Source organism: Strix uralensis, chromosome 1 (genome assembly GCF_047716275.1).
Source record: "Strix uralensis isolate ZFMK-TIS-50842 chromosome 1, bStrUra1, whole genome shotgun sequence".
In the NCBI taxonomy this organism is placed as follows: domain Eukaryota; kingdom Metazoa; phylum Chordata; class Aves; order Strigiformes; family Strigidae; genus Strix; species Strix uralensis.
In genome coordinates this window covers 175,126,748-175,145,322 of record NC_133972.1, presented here as the reverse complement: position 1 = coordinate 175,145,322, position 18,575 = coordinate 175,126,748, and the positions used below count along the sequence as shown (strand labels likewise).

General features: G+C 55.5%; 1 protein-coding gene across 31 annotated transcripts in view; it reads right to left on the bottom strand.

Annotated features, from left to right (window-relative positions):
• The window catches only part of SCRIB (scribble planar cell polarity protein), a 112,047-nt gene extending 99,244 nt beyond the window's left edge, over positions 1 to 12,803 (bottom strand). For 12 of the 31 annotated variants that reach the window (XM_074889923.1, XM_074890015.1, XM_074890082.1 and 9 more), the window contains exon 1: positions 12,421 to 12,800. In XM_074889923.1, coding sequence (XP_074746024.1) covers positions 12,421 to 12,582 — 162 coding nt within the window. In that variant the 5' untranslated portion in view covers positions 12,583 to 12,800. Of the gene's footprint in view, positions 1 to 12,420 lie in introns of all 31 variants that reach the window. The other 19 variants (XM_074889988.1, XM_074889932.1, XM_074889942.1 and 16 more) reach the window with 5 other exon arrangements.
• Between the last annotated feature and the right edge of the window lie 5,772 nt (positions 12,804 to 18,575).

The following is an 18,575-nucleotide window of genomic DNA, read 5'->3' as shown; positions in this document are numbered from 1 at the left end:
GTACCCGCTGCAAGGCCCGAGCCCTGCGGCCACCCGTGACTCGCGCGACGGCAGCACACGCCCGTGTGTCCTGTAGCTCCCCCCCCACCTGCAGAAAGACGCATCTTCACTGCCAAGCAGAGAGCCCTTGGGGTGCTGGAGCTGGGACCTGGGAAACACCGCCTGCTTCTGCCAGCAGGCTGCTCCCCCCTGCCAGGTTGGCCCCAGGCCCGGGTTCGTTTCATGACTCTTTTCTGAATCTTTGTTTTCTCAAGGCTACAGCAAAAGGGTTTCTGGCCTACCCGAGGCTGAACTCCAGCTCTCCCCTCCCCTCCCCTGCTTCAGCAAGGAGGTCCCCTGCGCTCTGCCCACACTAACGCGCAGCACTGGGATACCCGTGAGCAGTCCCACGCGTCTGGGCAGAGGCACCTGGCCTGTTTCACACCCCGGACATCCCAGAATCCTTCAGGTTGGAAAAGCCCCTCGGGATCATCGAGTCCAACCCTCAGCCCGACTCTACAAAGTTCTCCCCTACCCCACATCCCCCCACAGCTCATCCAAACGGCCCTTAAACACACCCAGGGATGGGGACTCCACCCCTCCCTGGGCAGCCTATTCCACTCTCTGACCAAGACAGGGAAATATTCCACTGTCTGACCAGTCCCACCAAAGGCACCGCGCCTAGTCCCAGGGGAAGGGCACCGGGACACGGGGGTCTCTGCTCCCCAGCATCACCGTGCTGCTCTCCTCTGACCCTCAGCCCCACGCCCGTGCCCGAAGGACTGCCGGCTCTGCCGTCTCCATGGTGGCCAAGAGGGAGGGAGGAGGGCAAATGGACACCCGGTTTCTCCAGCGAAGGAGCCATGCTGTTCTGCAGCAGACAGCTTGCTGGGACTGCCCTGGTGCCAGGACCCCCCTGCCAACACAGACGGGAGGGGGGCAGCTGCCAAGTGCCCTCAGGCTGTAGGGACATTTCTCCCCTCACAATGCTTTAAGCAGGCTCCTGGGAACTCCTCATCAAGAGGGGGCATTTCTTAAGGTGAGACGGCTGCAGCACTGCTGGAGGGGAGCAGGACATGTGCTGGAGGAGGAGTCAGACACCCAGCCTACGCAACTGTAGAGCCACAGTGATCTTACACACAGGCCAACGTCTCTGAAATAAGGCGGGGACCATTTATACATCTGGAGACCAGGAACCGGGTCTACAGTGTAAACACAGTCTTCACACTGGAATTGCACAAAACCTTCCTGCTTCTGCAGCCAAACCACGGATCTCTCATGCCTCCTTTCCCTCCAAAGCTACCCGTGACATCCCAGGCTGCCCCCAAGACAATGGCCCAGAGTCAGAGATGTTTGCCCCAGGTGATTCTGCTGCAGGGACCGAGCACACCAAGAGCGCCTGCTGCATTACGCCTCCTCCAACCTAGGCTAAGGGGATCCAAGGCAGAGGTTCTGCCAGCCTTCCTGATCCTGGAAGCGCCGGTGATATGGACAGGTCCTCCTTACATCTCATTACTCTTGAGAGAATTTCAAGTCCAACTGTCAGACCCTGCTGGTACAGTCCCACTGCCTTCAGCAGGACAGCACATGTTTAATTAAAGGCAGGATCAGACTGTGTAGCAGGAAAATAATTACAATTCTCCTGGTGATTCACGAGCAAGAAGAGGGGCTGGCTTCCCATGCCACCCCGGGCTGGGCTCACAGCAGCACAGCTCCGCGTCTGTCCCCAGCCAGAACGAAGGCATGGGACTCTGCCACCGTGGGCAGGAGGTGTCTGCCAGCAGCAGCTCAGGCAGCTCCTCCAAACGCTCACAGCAAAACCAGATCTCGTCTCTGAGCCTTGTGTTTCATTCACATTTTCCTGGTTAAACACGGGCTTGACATCTTAAGAATTGCCTGCAGAGGAAGCAGCCTCTGCTGCATGCTCCACAGCCAAGGCTTCGGGACGCAGGAGCACGCGTGTCTGCCCTCCCGTTCTCTCAGACATACAGGGAGAAGTGTGAACAGAATTGGGGTCCCTCCTTTTACATCTGTGATGAAAGGAAGAGCTGAGCCTTGGCGACTGTGCTGGTGGGATTGCCTTTGGGGAAAGCCAGCTGAATGTGAGAGATGCAAGCAGAGCTGGAAGCAAAAACTGCAAAGCAAAACACTTGGGAGTTGATCAGCTCTAAGGTTAAACTCAGCCCTTCCAAGTCCCTGTGCTCAAAGCCAACACCTCACAGATGAGGCCACAGAACCAGAAAGACTCCTCTGCCACAGCCGGGCAGCTGGGGCAGGACGCCAGCCCCAGGGGCTGTACAGCAGTCAGTCCACTTCAGCAGCTCCAGTCAGCACCAGGTTGCATCAGCAGAGCAGGGAACACAAGACACACCTTCCCTACACCGAGGGAAGAGATGCAAGCAACGTCTGTTCCCAGAATAGCTGGATTTAAGAAGCAGAATCGCTCCACCTGACATCTAGTGAGGACAGCAGGGGTAATGGTAGCAGAGGTCAAAAAAGTGACCACCGCTGCTGAGAGACAAGAACACGGGTTTGGGGCTCCGGGGGAGAGGCCGCACCTCAGCCCTGGTGCCACGGGGAGGGCATCACCACCACCGCTCTCCTGGCAGACCCTTGCACCCGGACGCTCCTCAGGGCCTCACGCCGGTCACCCAGAGACTGTCTGACCCACCTCAGCAGCTGTGGGACGGGACCACAGGCAGCGCATACAGACCACCCACCATCCCAGACAAGGGATCTTCCCCAATAACCTACTCCAACTGCAGCTCTGTTTCCTTTTCCACTCCCCACAGCATTTGTCACAGATACTAAACTGCCTTCGGCCTCTTCTGGCCACAAGCTCGTAATCACCAACACCTGAAAGGCGGCAGCTCAGCAGAGTCCCAGAGAGAAAGAGTTGATGCTCTGCAGCCCAACGCCAGGCTCAGCACCTCCCGCCAAGCCAGGGTTTGCAGCCAGACCTTCCCCCTGCTCCAGCAGGGACGGTAAAGGGGGGCCCCTCCCCGTCAGCCCCCCCACAGCACAGGAGGGAGGGACGCTGGCTGCGGGCCCACCCCAGGCAGACCCACGGACAAGGAGCAGACCCACAGATGGGCCTGGCGAGTCACGGGCAGGGCTGGAGCGCTGAGCACCCCGAACACGAGTGGGTCCCCGTGCCCCCGCACACATGGGAGCTCGGGGTTGGGGAGCTGACTGACCCTACGCATGCCGGCTGCGGGGACACAGCCCTCCCCAACACAGACCAGCCGGATTTCCGACTATTTAACCCCACGTATCAGGCCCTGAGGAATGTATTTCAAGTATCTAAAAGTACTTAAGCGTCAGGAACACATTCCAGCGAAGACAAAAGCAAGCTGTCTCCCAGCCAAAGGCTCCCCAGCTGCTCCTTCCCAGGCACTAAGCCGGGGCTGAGGAATGCAGTCCCTGGCCCCCTCTGGGGCCGGAGAGCGCGCTGCCCGAGGACGGCACGCAGGGGCAGGGTGGGATCGCTGCTCCAAACCAAGTGACGAACCAATTCAGGCACACAGAAGGGAAATCCCCAAGCCAGAATTAGATCACGATGGCACTATTAAGACCTCGCTCTTGTGCAGAGGTGGGGGGGAGGCTTTACTGATGGGAGCATGGTCTCAGACCATGAACTGCTCCAAGCACAAAAGCAGCAGTGTGCGTGAACAGAGCCCCCCCAAAACCAGAGCACCAGCGACCCCCAGCTCAGGCCTGTCAGCGGGCTGGGAGTTGTCCAAAGGATGAGTGCCACCACACACCAGCACTCCCTGCGGCAGCCACGCAGCACCCAGTGCCAGTTCCCGCTGAAATGCTGTGAAAGCAATAACCCGGAGAGGCCCGCTGAGATCATTTCATGTGACAATGTTCTGGCTACGGGTGCAGAAGCAAGTACTATCCAAAGACCTCTCCCCCTTTCTTATCTATTCTACCACTTACCTCTCCCCACCCAGCCCCTTCCCTGGCATACCAGCACCTCAGGAATGGCCTTATCCAGTGTAACAAAGAGATCTCATCTACAAATCTAGTTTTCTTCTAAATCATCTTCTGACCAAGGAACGGTCAACTAGCAATTACCAAAAAGTAATTTACTTATCCGTAATGCCACAAGCAGAGAGCAGTGACGAGCAGCATCCTCAGGGGTCGGGCCTGGGACCAGTTTAACACCTTTGTTTGGGACACGGACAGTGGGATCGAGGTACCCTCAGCACGTTCCCCACCGACACCCAGCTGTGTGGTGCGGGGACACGCTGAAGGAAGGATCCAGCCAGAGGGACCTGGGCAGGCTGGAGAGGGGCCACGGGCAAACCTCATGGAGTTCAACAAGGCCAAGGGCAAGGTCCTGCCCATGGGTCGGGGCAATCCCCAGCACAAACCCAGGCTGGGCAAGGAGGGGATGGAGAGCAGGACTTGGGGGGGTTGGGGGGTGGAAAACTGCCTGTGAGCCAGCAACGGGCGCTGGCAGCCCAGAAAGCCACCCGTGTGCTGGGCTGCACCCAGAGCAGTGTGGGCAGCAGGGCAAGGGGGGGGTTCTCCCCTCTGCTCCGCTCTGGGAGACCCCCCTGCAGTGCTGGGTCCAGCTCTGGGGGCACCAACAGCAGAAGAACACGGACCTGCTCGAGCGAGGCCAGAGGAGGCCATGAAGATGCTCGGGGGGCTGGAGCACCCCCCTGTGAGGACAGGCTGAGGGAGTTGGGGGGGTTCAGCTGGAGAAGAGAAGGCTCCAGGGAGACTTTAGAGCTGCCTCCCAGGACTGAAAGGGGCTACAGGAAAGGGGGGTGTGGGGGAGAGACTCATCATCAGGGGGGAGGGATAGGACAAGGGGTAGTGGGTAAACTGACAGAGGGCAGATTTAGGTCAGATCTAAGGCAGAAATTCTTCCCTGTGAGGGTGGTGAGGCCCTGGCACAGGTTGCCCAGAGAAGCTGTGGCTGCCCCCTCCCTGGAAGGGTTCAAGGCCAGGTTGGACGGGGCTTTGGGCAACCTGGGCTAGTGGAAGGTGGCCCTGCCCGGGGCAGGGGGTGGCACTGGATGGGCTTTAAGGGCCCTCCCAACCCACACCAGCCTGGGATTCTACGAAATATTAGCAACATGAAAAATGCCAAGAGCTACACAATGACCTGTTCCATATTACCCTGTAGTTTATACAACAGGTGCATCTGCAGCACAGAGAGGCACCGTAAAACAAACAAACCCCAACATAAAAGCTCTAACCCTGAAACTAGGAAACCGAGACAAGGCAGATGAGATCAAGTTTATTAATTGGTACAGAGCAGGGTATTCAGACTACAGCAGACTGTACACTCGGGGTTCATAGAAGCACATTTGGGGGACTGGGAAAGTCGTAAAGAAAAGTTAAATGTCGCTGTGTGGAGGGAGACAGCAGGAGATTCTCAGACACAAAGACACAAACAACTCTTCTGAACAGGAAGAGTACATAGAATAGGAAGGTGCCAAAGCAGCTCTCTGGGGAACTGCTCAGACATACACCGTTAAATACCCTGAACTGGAAATGGAAAAAGGAGTCGTCAAATGGCAGAGAACCTTGCAGTGCAGGAGCTCTGCGGGCCATCACATCCCTGTGCCTCTGCCCGCAGCGTGTCTGACCATCCACCACGCTCCTCCACCACGGTTCCCTTGCGCCTGGCTCCAAGTTTCTGTCAGGGAGACGGTGAAACAGGGTTATGAAATCCAGGAATGTTCAGGGGAACATATATAACAGGTCAGAGGAGACCTGGAGAGGTTTACCTAGTCCTGCCTTTACCTCTAACCATCCATGAACCACCACCTAAACCATTCTGGGCAGATACCCGGAGGGTAGCCAAAGGGAACAGGGAGAGATCTCAGAGGTGGAAGCAGATCAGGTAGGGAGCAAATGCTCTGCAGGGCCACTGTGATACCGCGTCTGTGCTTTACAGACAGCGTCCCGGAACACGAGCGAGGGAGGGTGAGCCTATGCCAGTAGCTGTCACCGAGGAGCAAGAGGCATCCCAAAGGTGCAAACCTGTTCCAAGCAGCCAACTTAGCAGCCGATGCACCCAGACATGGAAGCTGTTACTAACCACATGCCAGAGACACATCCAGGGTTTACAATCACCGGGTCAGCTGGGCCCAGGGGAAAGACTGAGCAGGTGCTTTCACTGATGACCTCCTACACTGTACAAAACCAGTGCGGAGGAAGATTTGTTGAGAGGCAACACTGTTTAGGCCATAGTCACCTAGATCTTCACGAACGCTTTGCTTCACTGAAGCTCTTTGCCACCCAGCGTGCCTTTTTACCTCACTGTTACACCCATTTGAACTTCCTCCAAGAGCTGAGCTCCTTTGCAGATCCACACAGGGCAGCACACCCACACCCTGTCCACAATGGAGCTGACTGCACACCTTGGAGCTCACGGAGAAGTGAGTATTAATAGTCAACTCTTAGTTGTAGACCTCAAAGTATAAAATCACTTCTGTGCTCCTCTATCATGTTCCCTTGTTTGTATGTCTAAGAGTTTTATCAGCTCTTTTTTTCCACAGCTGAGCCTATACTCAGCTGTTACCACTCCAGCACAAATCCTAAATCCCCCCAGTCACTACCCAGGATTTAGCAGACAGACAGTTACTGCACAGAGAGAAAAGGATGAGGGTGAAATGGCCTGCACTTATTTCAACGGCTGGGCAGCAGCGGCACATCCAGAATACCTGGCTTTTGGAGAAGTGAAACCACATCCATCGGTACACATTAAGTCACAGGGCTCCTGAGCTCCTGGAAGGAACAGAGAGGCATGCCAACTCTGCGCACAGGGCTCATAACAATCAAGCGAAACCAGTTTCTTGACTGGTTTTGTTAAACAAATGCAGCTTGCCGTTTTGACGAAGCCTGCGATGCAGGGAATTCGCATGCCGAACCAGAGAAGGTGCCCACTGCACACTCGAGCCTCATCGGGCTCCAGAGCTGGCTCAGCCCCGTTCGAGCCTGGTGACCCCCGGGGGAGCCGGGCACTGCTGACCCGCGGCTCCCCGACTTTCGCAGGGAAGGGCTATTAGCATGGAGAGATTAAAAGAAGCAGCTTTACTCCTCCATGGAAGTAAATAAAACCCAAGATCCTCCTTGCAGGCCCCAGATGCCAGGAAATTAAAAGCTGCTCTTAATTAGCTTTGCAAGGCCCCACCTTGTCTTGGGAAAGTGACAAACGCTGCTCTCGGGTTTCCCCCTGCTCGGCACAGCAGGATCCCAGGCTCTGGACAAAGGACACCGATGCTCTCGCCCGGGGCCAACAGCAGCCAAACAGGACGAACTGCTGAAACTGTTTCCACCAGCCCCGAAACGGCCTTGCCAAGATGCAGACAGCAACGAGCCAGGGCAGAAAGGAATCTGCCCTGGACCCACAGGCCTCCTCTCCCTGGTGCTCGAGCCAGGTGCCCACCTCTCATCATTTTCAGTGCAAGCTCGTAACAGCTCAATGGGCAGTAGAACAAAAAAAGTTTTCAGCACTAGGCCCAATCTGTCATGGGAGCTTAGTAAGGAAAAAGCAAAGCAGAGAAACTGCAACCCCTCCATCAGACATCCCTAGGGCTTGCCTCTTCAGCACCACCACTATTCGAAATCTCGGTATCAGAGCTAACTCTTTAATTTCCTCCTCCTTCCCCTCTCTGCGTGATCCCTCAGCCCACCCCCCAACCTCGCGACACCCCCTGCCCAGGTCCCCTTCCAGCAGGTCTCCATCAGCCTGTCCCTCTGCATGCTCCTGACACAGGAGAGGTCTCCTCCCTCCTCCGCACTAACTCGCTCATAATTCTCCGTCCCTGCTCAGCTCCACCCTCTCTTCCTCCTACACCAGGTCCTACCAGCTCTGCTCCACCCAGGTTTCTCCCGACCTCTCCCTTTTGCCTTCCCATACTCCCAACCCCAGCACTCTGAAAGCACACCAAGAGCCTCTGGATGCCCGTTGATCGCGCTCTGCTCCTGGGCTGCGCCTGGCTCCATCCACCACCTCCGAATTCCAGCCTGCGTTCATTCCTTTCTGGTGAGACCTGCACCTCTGAAGCGCTCCTGGAGAGTGGGCTCAATGAGGCAGGTGGTTTTTGTAGCTCTAATGTAATGATTTAGCAGGCTGTACCCTTGAAACCTCCACCCCTAGTTGAAGGACCTGCTAGTTATCCCTCTGCTGCTACACACTCGCAGTCCAGCAGAAATCACTTTACGCAAGCCAGGGAGAGCAGAAGTCATCAGAGAGCAGGACATTTCCTCCTCCGGAATTCAGACACCCTCATGAAGAGCACAGGGAACTTATCAAATGGAATTTATCATTTTCCATTAAACCATGCTGTATCACCCTGGCAGCAAATCCCTGCAACAAGGCAGCAGATGCTCCTAGCACAGATTTAATCTATCGCTTCCAACAGCCAGAGTATAGCCACCATAATGAAAATTCTGGACTCAAAACAGGCAAGATTCCACATGGGACAACTGCAAAAGAAGCAAGAGCAGACAGAAGAGCATTTGGCACTGCGGGACGGAGAGCAACAAGCATTCACTTCTACAGCTTGGAAGAGAGAGTTCAGGAAAGCGCGGTGGTGTCGTTCAGAAAGGCCGGGAGGCAGGCAGACCATCTAATCAGATCAAGAGCAAAGCAGCAGCAGGAAGGGGACACGGGAGGTTCTGGTACAGAAGAAAATGGTGCCACAGAAAGAGCAAGAGATTGCTAGTGTTTCTGGACTCTGGAACAAGTGGAATAAAGACAAATATAAGCATGTCAGACAGGTGGCCTGGTAGCGGGTGACAGGTCAAAAAATCCACAGGAGTCAGATAAATTCATTTTCAAAACAAGTTGTTTGCTAACTGTAAAACAAGGTGACCTTTCAAAAGGCAGCCACCCCTCCATTCTTTGGCTTCCAAAACCACCTCCACATGGAAGCCTTCTCCAAAAATCCTGCTTGAGCCCTTAAAAACAAACTTGCTGTGGTCAGATTCGCTACCAAAAGCTGCATATAACACTGTCTCATCCACATTTTTCTGACAGATCTCCATGTGCTGCTCTCCTCTCCCACCCTTACACACTCAACTCGGTAGTCCTTTACACGCCTCTCTGAAGGAACAGCATGCACAGCCCGATTCACACTTCCCTTTCCCCCCATCTTCCTCCGTGGTACACATCCCCTCTCCCCAGTCTGCCTCTCACACAAAAGGTGTGTTTCCACTAAGTGCTCCTCAACTGAAAACCATCCTCCCTACCCCAAACAAAGACCTCTCCCATTGCCCTCCCACAGGGGAAATACATGCCCAAATTGAGTATTTTCTCCTCTCTTTCCCTGGTGGAAAGGCAATTCGTTTTCAATTTTCACCCCATAGCCACCTTGCGCAACATGCAGATTCTTACTGCTACATCAGGTATCTGTCCCTACCCACAGGGTCCCCGGCAGTAACACCCTTAAATAACGCCCTTCCTGCACGTGACCTGTGTGTCTGGGACTAAAGAGTGCACCTCTCCACTTCTGTTAGCACGAACCACGAGGACACATCTTGGGTCAAACCTCGGGCAGACCTCACCTCGCACCCTTGTCCCACCAACGTGCAGACGCCCTCCCCAACCACCTCGGGACCGCCCGGCCGGGGGGAACGTGGTGGGGGGCTAGACAGAGCAAAGACCGCGGGGCCTGCTGCTGCTCCCCCTCCCTGATGTGTCTCCGGGGCCCAGCACCTTCAGGCAGCAGCCACCAGCTCCCTGGCGGGCTTCGGGAGCAGCAGCAGCACTCGGGGTGCTCTGCCTGTTCCCCAGCTGCAGGCATTTGGCGCTCGCCCTGCCTGTGTGGGAGAGGGTACTGCGGTCTGGCCAGGGAAAGGTGACACCCGTCACCACTGCAGAGAGCCCACAGCAGCTGCAGACACGACCCGAGACGGAAGGGTGCGAGTACAGCAAGCCCACGACAACACCTCCTCTAAGTCTGTCCCGGGATACGCAGCACAAGCAAAATGGTGTCTTTGTCTATACTCATTTTTGGTGGTTTTCTCTTCCGTGAACTGGTCCACTTCTTTCCTGAGCTCACATAAACTTTAAGCATCCATTATGTCATATAGCAAGTAGTTCCACACTTCAGCTTAACTACCTTTTGCATGAAAAACTATTTCATTTATTCTGAACTGAGCCCTTTTTTGGTTTCACTTAATGCCCTCCAGTCCTCGGTTGTCAGTTGCTCCCTGTTCGTTCCCTCCAGGCCATTTGTGACACTCCAGACCCCTGTCACCTGATGGAGGAAATGGTACCGTCTTTTTCAGGTAGACTGAAGAGATCTTGTAAACACTTATTTTCCTTGTGCAAAAGCTGTTGCGTATTGGGTCTGATCATGCCGTTTTCTGCTCCCCATTCTCTGTACCTCTCCTGACTTTACTACATTTCTTTTGAGACTACAGGACCTTACAGAATCTTAAGACTGTTCTCCATTGTTTTTCTAATAATTCTTTGCCAGAAGAGCCTAAAAATTTGAGAGAACAAGAGAGGCACCCATGATCCCGGGATAGGTCACAGTAAGAGCTCTGATGCTCCCAAGCTGAACAGAGGTAACAGCTGGAGTTAAATAACAGTGTTCACAAAGACAAGCTCCTTGGGTGACAAGGTGACACAGCGCTTAGAGGTCAGACACACGGTACCTGCTTTCACAGGCAGGATTATATCTATCTCATCACAGACTCAATAAAACGTCCCTATAAAATTTGCATTTATATTCCAAAAGATGCTCTCCAGAAGCTGACCAAAACCCAGCGATGTCCGTGTCCAGGCAGGTTCAATGTAACACAAGGCAGGACTGTGGCTGCTCAGCAGGGCGCGAGGGCGCTGAGCAGCGCAGGGACCGGCGGGTTCACTGCGGGTAGGTCGCGGTTAGCCTCCTCTGCAGAACAGGCTCCTAACCTGCCTGTAACACACATTTCCAGCAGTTTGAGAAATACCCCTGCCCAAAGCATAACAAGATCCCAAGCTACCTGATGGAAGAGAGCTGATAAAGCATCACACTCGTGTCTCCACACCTGACCAAGGGCCCTCACAGCTGACTCCCACAAACAGGCTCACAGCAGCTCAGACAGGCTGGAAAGGTGAGAGAACGCAAAAATACCAGAGACATCGGGAGAGCAAGAATCTGCCGTTCCTATACCAGAGAATCTGTTTAGGTAGGGACGCATAAATGGTACAAGTTTAACAAAACTGAACGAAATTATTTTGGCCTGAACCAAAAATGAGTTTTTGGTTTGCATGTTGGTGGGGTTTTTTTCTGGATTTCATCGCAAATTTCATAACATATCAACTCAATAACATATCAGTAATTCAGCATATCCTATTTCAATAAAACAATGATCTATTTCTCATTTTTTTAATAAAAAGGTGGCTTAGTCAGTACTCACTGATGAGCATCTATCCAACCAAGCTACAGTCAAATATGTTCTCTCTCCGGCACAAGCAATATTTAATTAACTTTTTAAAACCGGTACAGTTTCCACAGGGGACATGTGGTAAAACTTCCTCCAGAATATCCCACAGCCCCGTAACGTCTCAAGGCCTTCTCCTTCCCAGCTTCTCAAAACCCAGCTCTGGTCTGCAGCGCCCGCAGAGCAGAACCAGCGTTCCCGTCCCTGCCGAACGTTCTGGGCCCCAACACCAGAGCCGGCCGGAGCCCCGCGAGAGCAAACCCTCGGGGAGCGGGGGGGCCCGGCCCGCGCCGGCCGCTGCCCCCCAGCACCTCCCCGGTCCTGCGCTGCTGCCCGGCCATCGGCCGCACGCTCGGGGTTTGTCACCGGAGCCACCTGCGCTGAGCCCCCGGCTGCACAGGACTGCGGGAGAGCGGCAAGAGCAGGGCTGAGGCCCCAGATAACGAGTATAAAGCACCTCCACCGCGTTTCATGAACTTCTGCGGTACCTTTTGTGATTTACGGCTTAAACCACAGTTCTTAAATCCGCCCTGTGCTGTGCTCAGCAGTACGCGCGGCTCACGGGGATGATGATTTGGGTAAAGCCTTTCTCCCTCGCGGGCGGCAGGGCCCCGTGGCCCGGCCGGGAGGGGCCCCCACCCCGCCGGCGCTCCCCGTCCCCTTCCCCTCCTTCCCCTTCCCGGCCGCCGGGGAGCACACACCCCCCCGGGGCTCCCGCTGCCGCCGCCGCCGCGGAGGCGCTGGGCCCCGCCGGTTCCGGCAGCCCGGCCCCGGCGGGAGGCCGAGGGAGGCGGCCAGGGCTCGGGCGAACCGAGGCCGCGCTCCCCACCGAGGGCGCGGCCCGGCGGAGGCCGCTCCCGGCAGCGGGGCCGGGTAGGCCGGGGCAGCGCCCCCGCTCCGCTCCGGGGCCGGGCCGCGGCGGGACGGCGGGAAGTGGCGGCCTCCGGCTGCGGCTCCGGCCCCGCGGCGCTCCCGGGCCGCAGCGGAGCGAGGCCTCCGCCGGGGCCCCGCGCTCGGGCCGGGCCGCGGCCTCACCTTGGGCAGCTCCCGGAGCTGGTTGGCGTCCAGCAGCAGCTCCTCCAGCGAGCGGCTGTACCGGTAGATCTCCTCGGGCACGGCCTGCAGCGAGCAGTGCCGCCGGTCCAGCGCCTCCACGTGCCGGTTGCAGCGCCAGAGCGGCGGCATGCACCGCAGCATCGCGCCGGGCCGGAGCCGCCGCGCCGGGGCAGGGGCCTGCCGGGGGGAGGGCCCGGATGCGCGGCGGGGAAGGTGGGGGGGAAGGCTCCGGCGGGGCCGAGCGGCGGCCCCGGTTCCGCTGTCCGGCTCCGCGCCGCCGCCCCTCAGGCCTGGCCGCCTGCTCGGGCCTGGCCGCTCCCGCCCCGCCCCGGCCTGGCCGCCCCTCGGGCCTGGCCGCTCCCGCCCGGGCCCGGTCCCGGTCGGCTCCTGGGGCCGCGCCGCCCCCCCGCGAGCGTCCCTGGGAAACGGAGGCCGCTCCCGCCCTGCCCCGCGCCCGCCCCGGGACCCGCCCGCCGCGGAGGGGAGGGAGCGGCCGCGCCCGGCCCTCGGGAGCGGTAACGGCGGCGGCGGAGCCCTGGGCCGGGAGAAGGGGCCCGCGGGGGGGCGAACGGCCCCGGCTCTGCTGCGGGGGGCGCCCCGGGGCTGGGTCTGCACACGCTGGGCCGGGCCCGGCACAAGGCTGAGGGGAACCGGCCGGTGCTGCTGCGCGAAGCTCCGCGAGGCACCGACATCCCCTCAGGAGAGCGGTTAGTGCGGGACCCGCCGCGGAGGGACAACCCCCCCCGGCGCCAGCGGGGCAAGGCCAGCCTGGGCAGGCGGGGTTTAAAATGGACACGGGCGCCCAGGGCTGGGACACGCGGCCTGGGGCGCTGCTGCAGCAAAAGCGTAAAGCCCGGAGTAAGTCGCTGCCTCCGAAGTTGTCCCAGGACGGGGCAGCCCGTGTCCCCACCCTGCGCTGCCTCCAGCTTCCTGGGCTCTTTCCCTCCCTTCCCCCTTCTTGCCCAGTTACTGCTGCTCATTTATCTCCTCCTAATTCCCCCCCTTTTCAGCCCAGCAGTGTCACCCGCTCCCACACTCACCTCTCCAGATGGGATCCTTTGTCCCAGCTGGTTTTGCCTTGCACACAGGTCGCCACCCCCACACCAGCTCCTGGAGTGAACGTTTATCTGACAGTCAAACTCGGAGGTGAACTGTTCATTCCTCGCTGCTCTGCACACACACACTGAGCCCAGCGCCCGGAACGGCCCCAGACACCCACCGACCCAAGCCAGGACACGGGCTCCTCCCCATACTGCAAAGGGTCAGAAATATTTCTGCAACAAATAGAAATGAGAAGTGACCGATAAATGAGTGACGTTAAGGAGTGAGGCACTGGTGCTTGTGAAAAGCAGGAGGTGAGAGCTGCAGAGTGACTGCAGGGCCTGCGGGCTTCACTCTTGGTAATGGGCAATGGCTGGGAGGTGCTGAAGGAGCTTTGAAACATTTGGGTTCCTTATGCTTTCAGTTGCAGTGTATCCTAGAATAGAGAAATCATGCCACATTAACCCACGATTTAACGCAAATTTTTTCTTCTGGGCAACTAGTTGGAGTAGTACCCCATCAGAAATCACAAAGGTAGCCTGGAAAAAAAACGGGGTGACTCCAGGAACTGTAAGACAGATGATGAGTCAGGAAATAAAAAGGTGAGATTTACATTTTAAGACCAGCTCTAAGCTTTTGTAACAGAATGTAGGAATGTCCCAGCTATGTTTCCCAGAAAATGGAGGGGCAGACAACAAAGCAGAAACTGTGGTATTTTGAAGACAGTTTCATTAATAGGTCTGCCTGAATTTCAGCAAAGTGCAAGGTTATGTCAGAGACAAAGAACAAGAATGTCAGTTATGTGTAAGGCTCATGGGTTAGACATGGTGTAGGATAAACAGAAACAATTCACCGAGAATAGAAAGCAACTCAGAAAGGTGCCTGAGAGGGAGCTGAAACTAGGAGGAGTGTTTGGGTGCATCCAGTGAGTACAGCAGACAGGTATCAGCTGATCGCAGGGGTACCTGCACACATCTCAAGTGCCTAGTTCTGGTCACGACAGTTCAAGAAAAAATGAGCTTACAAACTGTGTCCCTGTTCAGACTAGCTACCACCAGGTTGACTGAAAACTCTTAAGGAAGGAAATTTCATAAATTTGATTCATCTAGCCTACTAAAACACTGATAATAGCAAGAAATCGTATTCTACGAAAGTACACAAATAAGGGTAAAACAAAAAAAAGACCCACTGAAGCTAAATGAAGATGTTAATACAAGAGCAGGTAGGAAACTGGTTCCAATGTTGGGTTTCCAACTGCAGCAAGTTGGGAAGAATCTACCTGTAAGTCTCAGCGTTTAAGATCCCGAACTCTGTACATCTTCCCAGTGCTAACCTCATCTTGATACTGTTCTCAAGGACTCTGTAAGTCAGAAGATGGTTTTACTAGAGTTCAGATCTTCAAGGTAGAACAGAAATTCTGAGGCACCTTTGAGCAGTGGGAGCCGTTTAGCAGCAGCTACGCCAGGACAGTGTTTGTGGTTACAGGGCCTCGGAAGACACCTAACGGCTCCTCCGGCGCACCAGCGGGAGAGGGAGATGCCCCGAACCGGACTGATCCTCAGCAAATCAGGGGTTTGATGTGTTTTCCTCTGGAAGCCTAGCCTCCCTAATTGGTGAAAAAGGAAACTCTACTTTCTGTTTGAGCTTCTCTTGCTCTGCCCAGCCGTTACAGGTGCAGCGCTAAGCCAGCTCTGCCTCCCACGTGCTGAGCTGCCGTCAGGGCTTTGTCATCCCACCACAGCCACGATCCGATGCTGAGTCAGTGCTAACGCACACACCGACCTGCAAACGGAGCCGTGGATAAAGCTTATCGGGTTACTGGAAAAGTCCCATCGCAGCCTTGTTCCCATCTCCCTGTGCTGCCGTCTTAATTTGCAGGACTAAATTTCTGAGACAACCAGTTTCCCGTGAGCGGGCTTCGCTGTACTCCAATGCGTTGCTGCAGAGCAGACACTGTGTAACCACCATTGGAAGTTCAAGGCACTCAGTTCTCTGTGTTCACTGGAAAACTGCTCCCTGTTCGCCATGCAGTCCCACTAACAGGTTCATCGGGGAGCTTGGACCTAGAGCACATCCTGACAAACAGCCCAGCAGCTCTTTCTGCTGCCCTGGTTCTGCCGGTTCTGCCTCCCCTCAGGCTCAGACCCTGCTGGAACGTTGCTGGATCTGCCGCCCATGGAGGGCCTGGAACAGCTTCAGCGGGAAGGTCACGAAACAGGCCCAGAGGAAAAAACTTTTCTCGAAGCCCCAAGTGCTTCAGCTTCCCGAGCAGTGGGGGAGGGTCAAAGCGGGACAGAAGCAGAGCTGTGTACAGAGGGCTCCGACAGCCACGCTCGACCACTTCAGGGGCGCTGCCATGGATTCTGGGTGAGGAAGTCACCAAGCCCAGCACCACGCGCTGCCCTAGAACGAGGATTTAGCTTGTGGTGCACAAAGTGACAGAACCTCTAATTTAGGAAAACCCTTACCCTGAAGTTGTCGGCATCTGAAGCATTTTCATTCTGCGCTTGCCCTGTTCTACACTTGTCCAGGAGCCTGCACAGGCCTTGGGCAGGCTGGGCTCTGCCTGCAGCTGAGCTGTCACTTAGCACAAGTCCACTTGGTTTATTCTGTAGAAAGCACGAACTGGGCATGGAAAGAACAGATGAAAACCTCAGGTGATCGTCCCATTTATGCAAAACTTACCCATTGCTGAGGCAGTTTTATGAGCAGTGGGGAGAAGACTGCTAAGGTGAAAGAAGCTGGGTCAAAGGGGATTGGAAGACCCACAGCTTCAAGGCTTCAGCTCTTCTGCACCAGTCCCCAGGAATTACTGGTGAGACCTGAGAGGAAATAAGGGCACCCCCAGCGCAAAATGTACGTCAGAGAGGTCTTTGCCAGCAGCAGCTGCACCAGGTCTTTGCAGGAGAGAAGCATCATCACAGAGAGCTCTAATGTCGACGGGCAGGGAAGGGATAAAGCTGAAGCTCTGCTTCAGGATCCACGTGTGAGATCCAGGCGCGGATTGTCAAGAGCTCCTTTGGTAGTGACTTCAGAGACTTGCCAGAGTCTGGTAATTAGCTCATACAGAAAAAAAAATCCTTGGCTGTAAATTCAAGTTATTTCAACCACCCTTGTGTTTAGCAGCAATAAAGGACTATTGTCTTAGGAGCATGAATACTAACTGAGCAGCCTCCCACAGCACTCTGAAGTCCTTCCCTGGTAGGTGTGTGCTTCTTCAGAAGGACGGGGCACTCAGCCTGGGGTAGGGACATACAGCCCCATCATTCAGGCTGAGAGCCCCGTAGCCATGAAAATGAGGATCTACACAAGAGGCAGCACATACAGGAAAACATTGACAGATCAGGATTTTACCTTATTCATACCAAAAACTGAACCATTTACCTGGAATGGAGGCAATGTGGACAGAGTCTGTCCAAGCACCAGTGAGATACTGAAAAACCTTCTTGTGTATCTATTTTGCTTCAGACTGCTACTTCCCAAATTATTTGGTCTCTTCCTGCTCACCTGCTATGCAGGAACACAGCAGTAATCCACAGGATTTACAGAATTTAAACTTGTACACAAGTCAACAGCAGGAACTGGGCAAAGAACAGCATCCCATGGGTTAAGGCCCTGAAACAGGAGGTCCTGGGCCAAAGAAAACAGCAGCGGTATGCAGCTCTGTAATTAGGTGTATATATGCAGGACTTAAGCTGACGATTAGTTATCCCTTCGCCTGAGCGTTCAAACCTAAGGCGAGGGACCCGGGGAAAAAGTGTTTCAGAGCTGGGGTAGGTAGGGTGGGTGGGGAGAAAAAGGAATGGACTGGAACCAGTTTAAGATGAACTCAGATGGAAGTCTCCTGGAATCAGGCAGTGCCTGACTAGCTCACGCACGCACCCGTACCTGCTGGGGGCGAGACCTCGAGCCTTGTTTTTCAAGGCAGCAATCCTGTCAGAGGTGGGAGAGGTCTCAGCAGAGCGGGAGCTCACGAGCTCTCTGTGCCCTGTGACACTGAAATGATCCAGTTCTGACACCTGAGAACCAGTCCTGCACAGCTGGTACTGCGCTTCTGCAGTGCCACATTTTTCTTCCCCCCACTTAAGCTGTACCCTCTTTAAAACCCTGGCCCTGGGCCTACAGGAGAGGTCCAGTCTTAGCAGCGCTGGAGCCTCTGGCCTCTCTGCTGATAAGGAACAGAGTCGAGACACAAAGGCCCACCCGGGGCAGCCTGTTGGCCTCTGCTTTCCGCCAGTGCCGCTTCCTCCAGGGATTAGGGGAGCTGAACTCTTTACTGGTCAGGCCCGTGAGCTCCAGCCCTCAGGCAAAAAAGGTTTCATCCTGCCCCCAGACATTTTTGGGATGTTTTCATTATAACCTCTGACAGTTGCCAGCAGACAGAGCTCTCCCACGGTTTGTGCAGCTGCACCCCAACAGCTGCCATAAACAAGGCGACGAAGCCTCCCAGCTGCTCAGTTCTGGTCCAAGGCAAGTCAGATTATCTGTGGGCCTCTGGGACAGAGCGTGGCCACCAGCACGATGCCGTTATCTGCATAACCCCAGCACAGACGCGAGGAACTGCAGGAAGACGGATCTGGACAGGTTTAGAATTCTTGTGTCTTTCAAGCAATTACTGCAGACCTGTGCCAGAATCCTGACGGGATCAGCGCAACTCTCTGTCCTAACTGAGGGCTGCAAACCTAGGAAGGCCCGTTGGTGCGGAGTCACGTGGCAAGGCTTCCAGGTGTCGAGGTCGCTTCTGCAAACAGCCCATTCTGGACTGCCCCCGTTTTTCAAATAACACCCCGAGCACCCACAGTGTCGAAGGAGCCGCTGAGAAAGCCCCACGCAGACAAAACTAGGTGAGAACTGTTACTCTGCAGAGCGGTGTGTTCTGTCAGCAGCAACATCTGAACACGCCTGAAGGTGAAGTAACCAGAAAACTGTTCAGACTACAACCATCTGAGTATCAAGACTGAAGGCTAATGCAGACATACCCACGCCTTTATCTGTACCAGATCTGTGCCACCCCTGAAGACATCTACAACGTCTTCCAGTTTGCTGAGAAAGTGTGACAGGAAGTGCGATAATCGGAAGAATAAATGATGAAA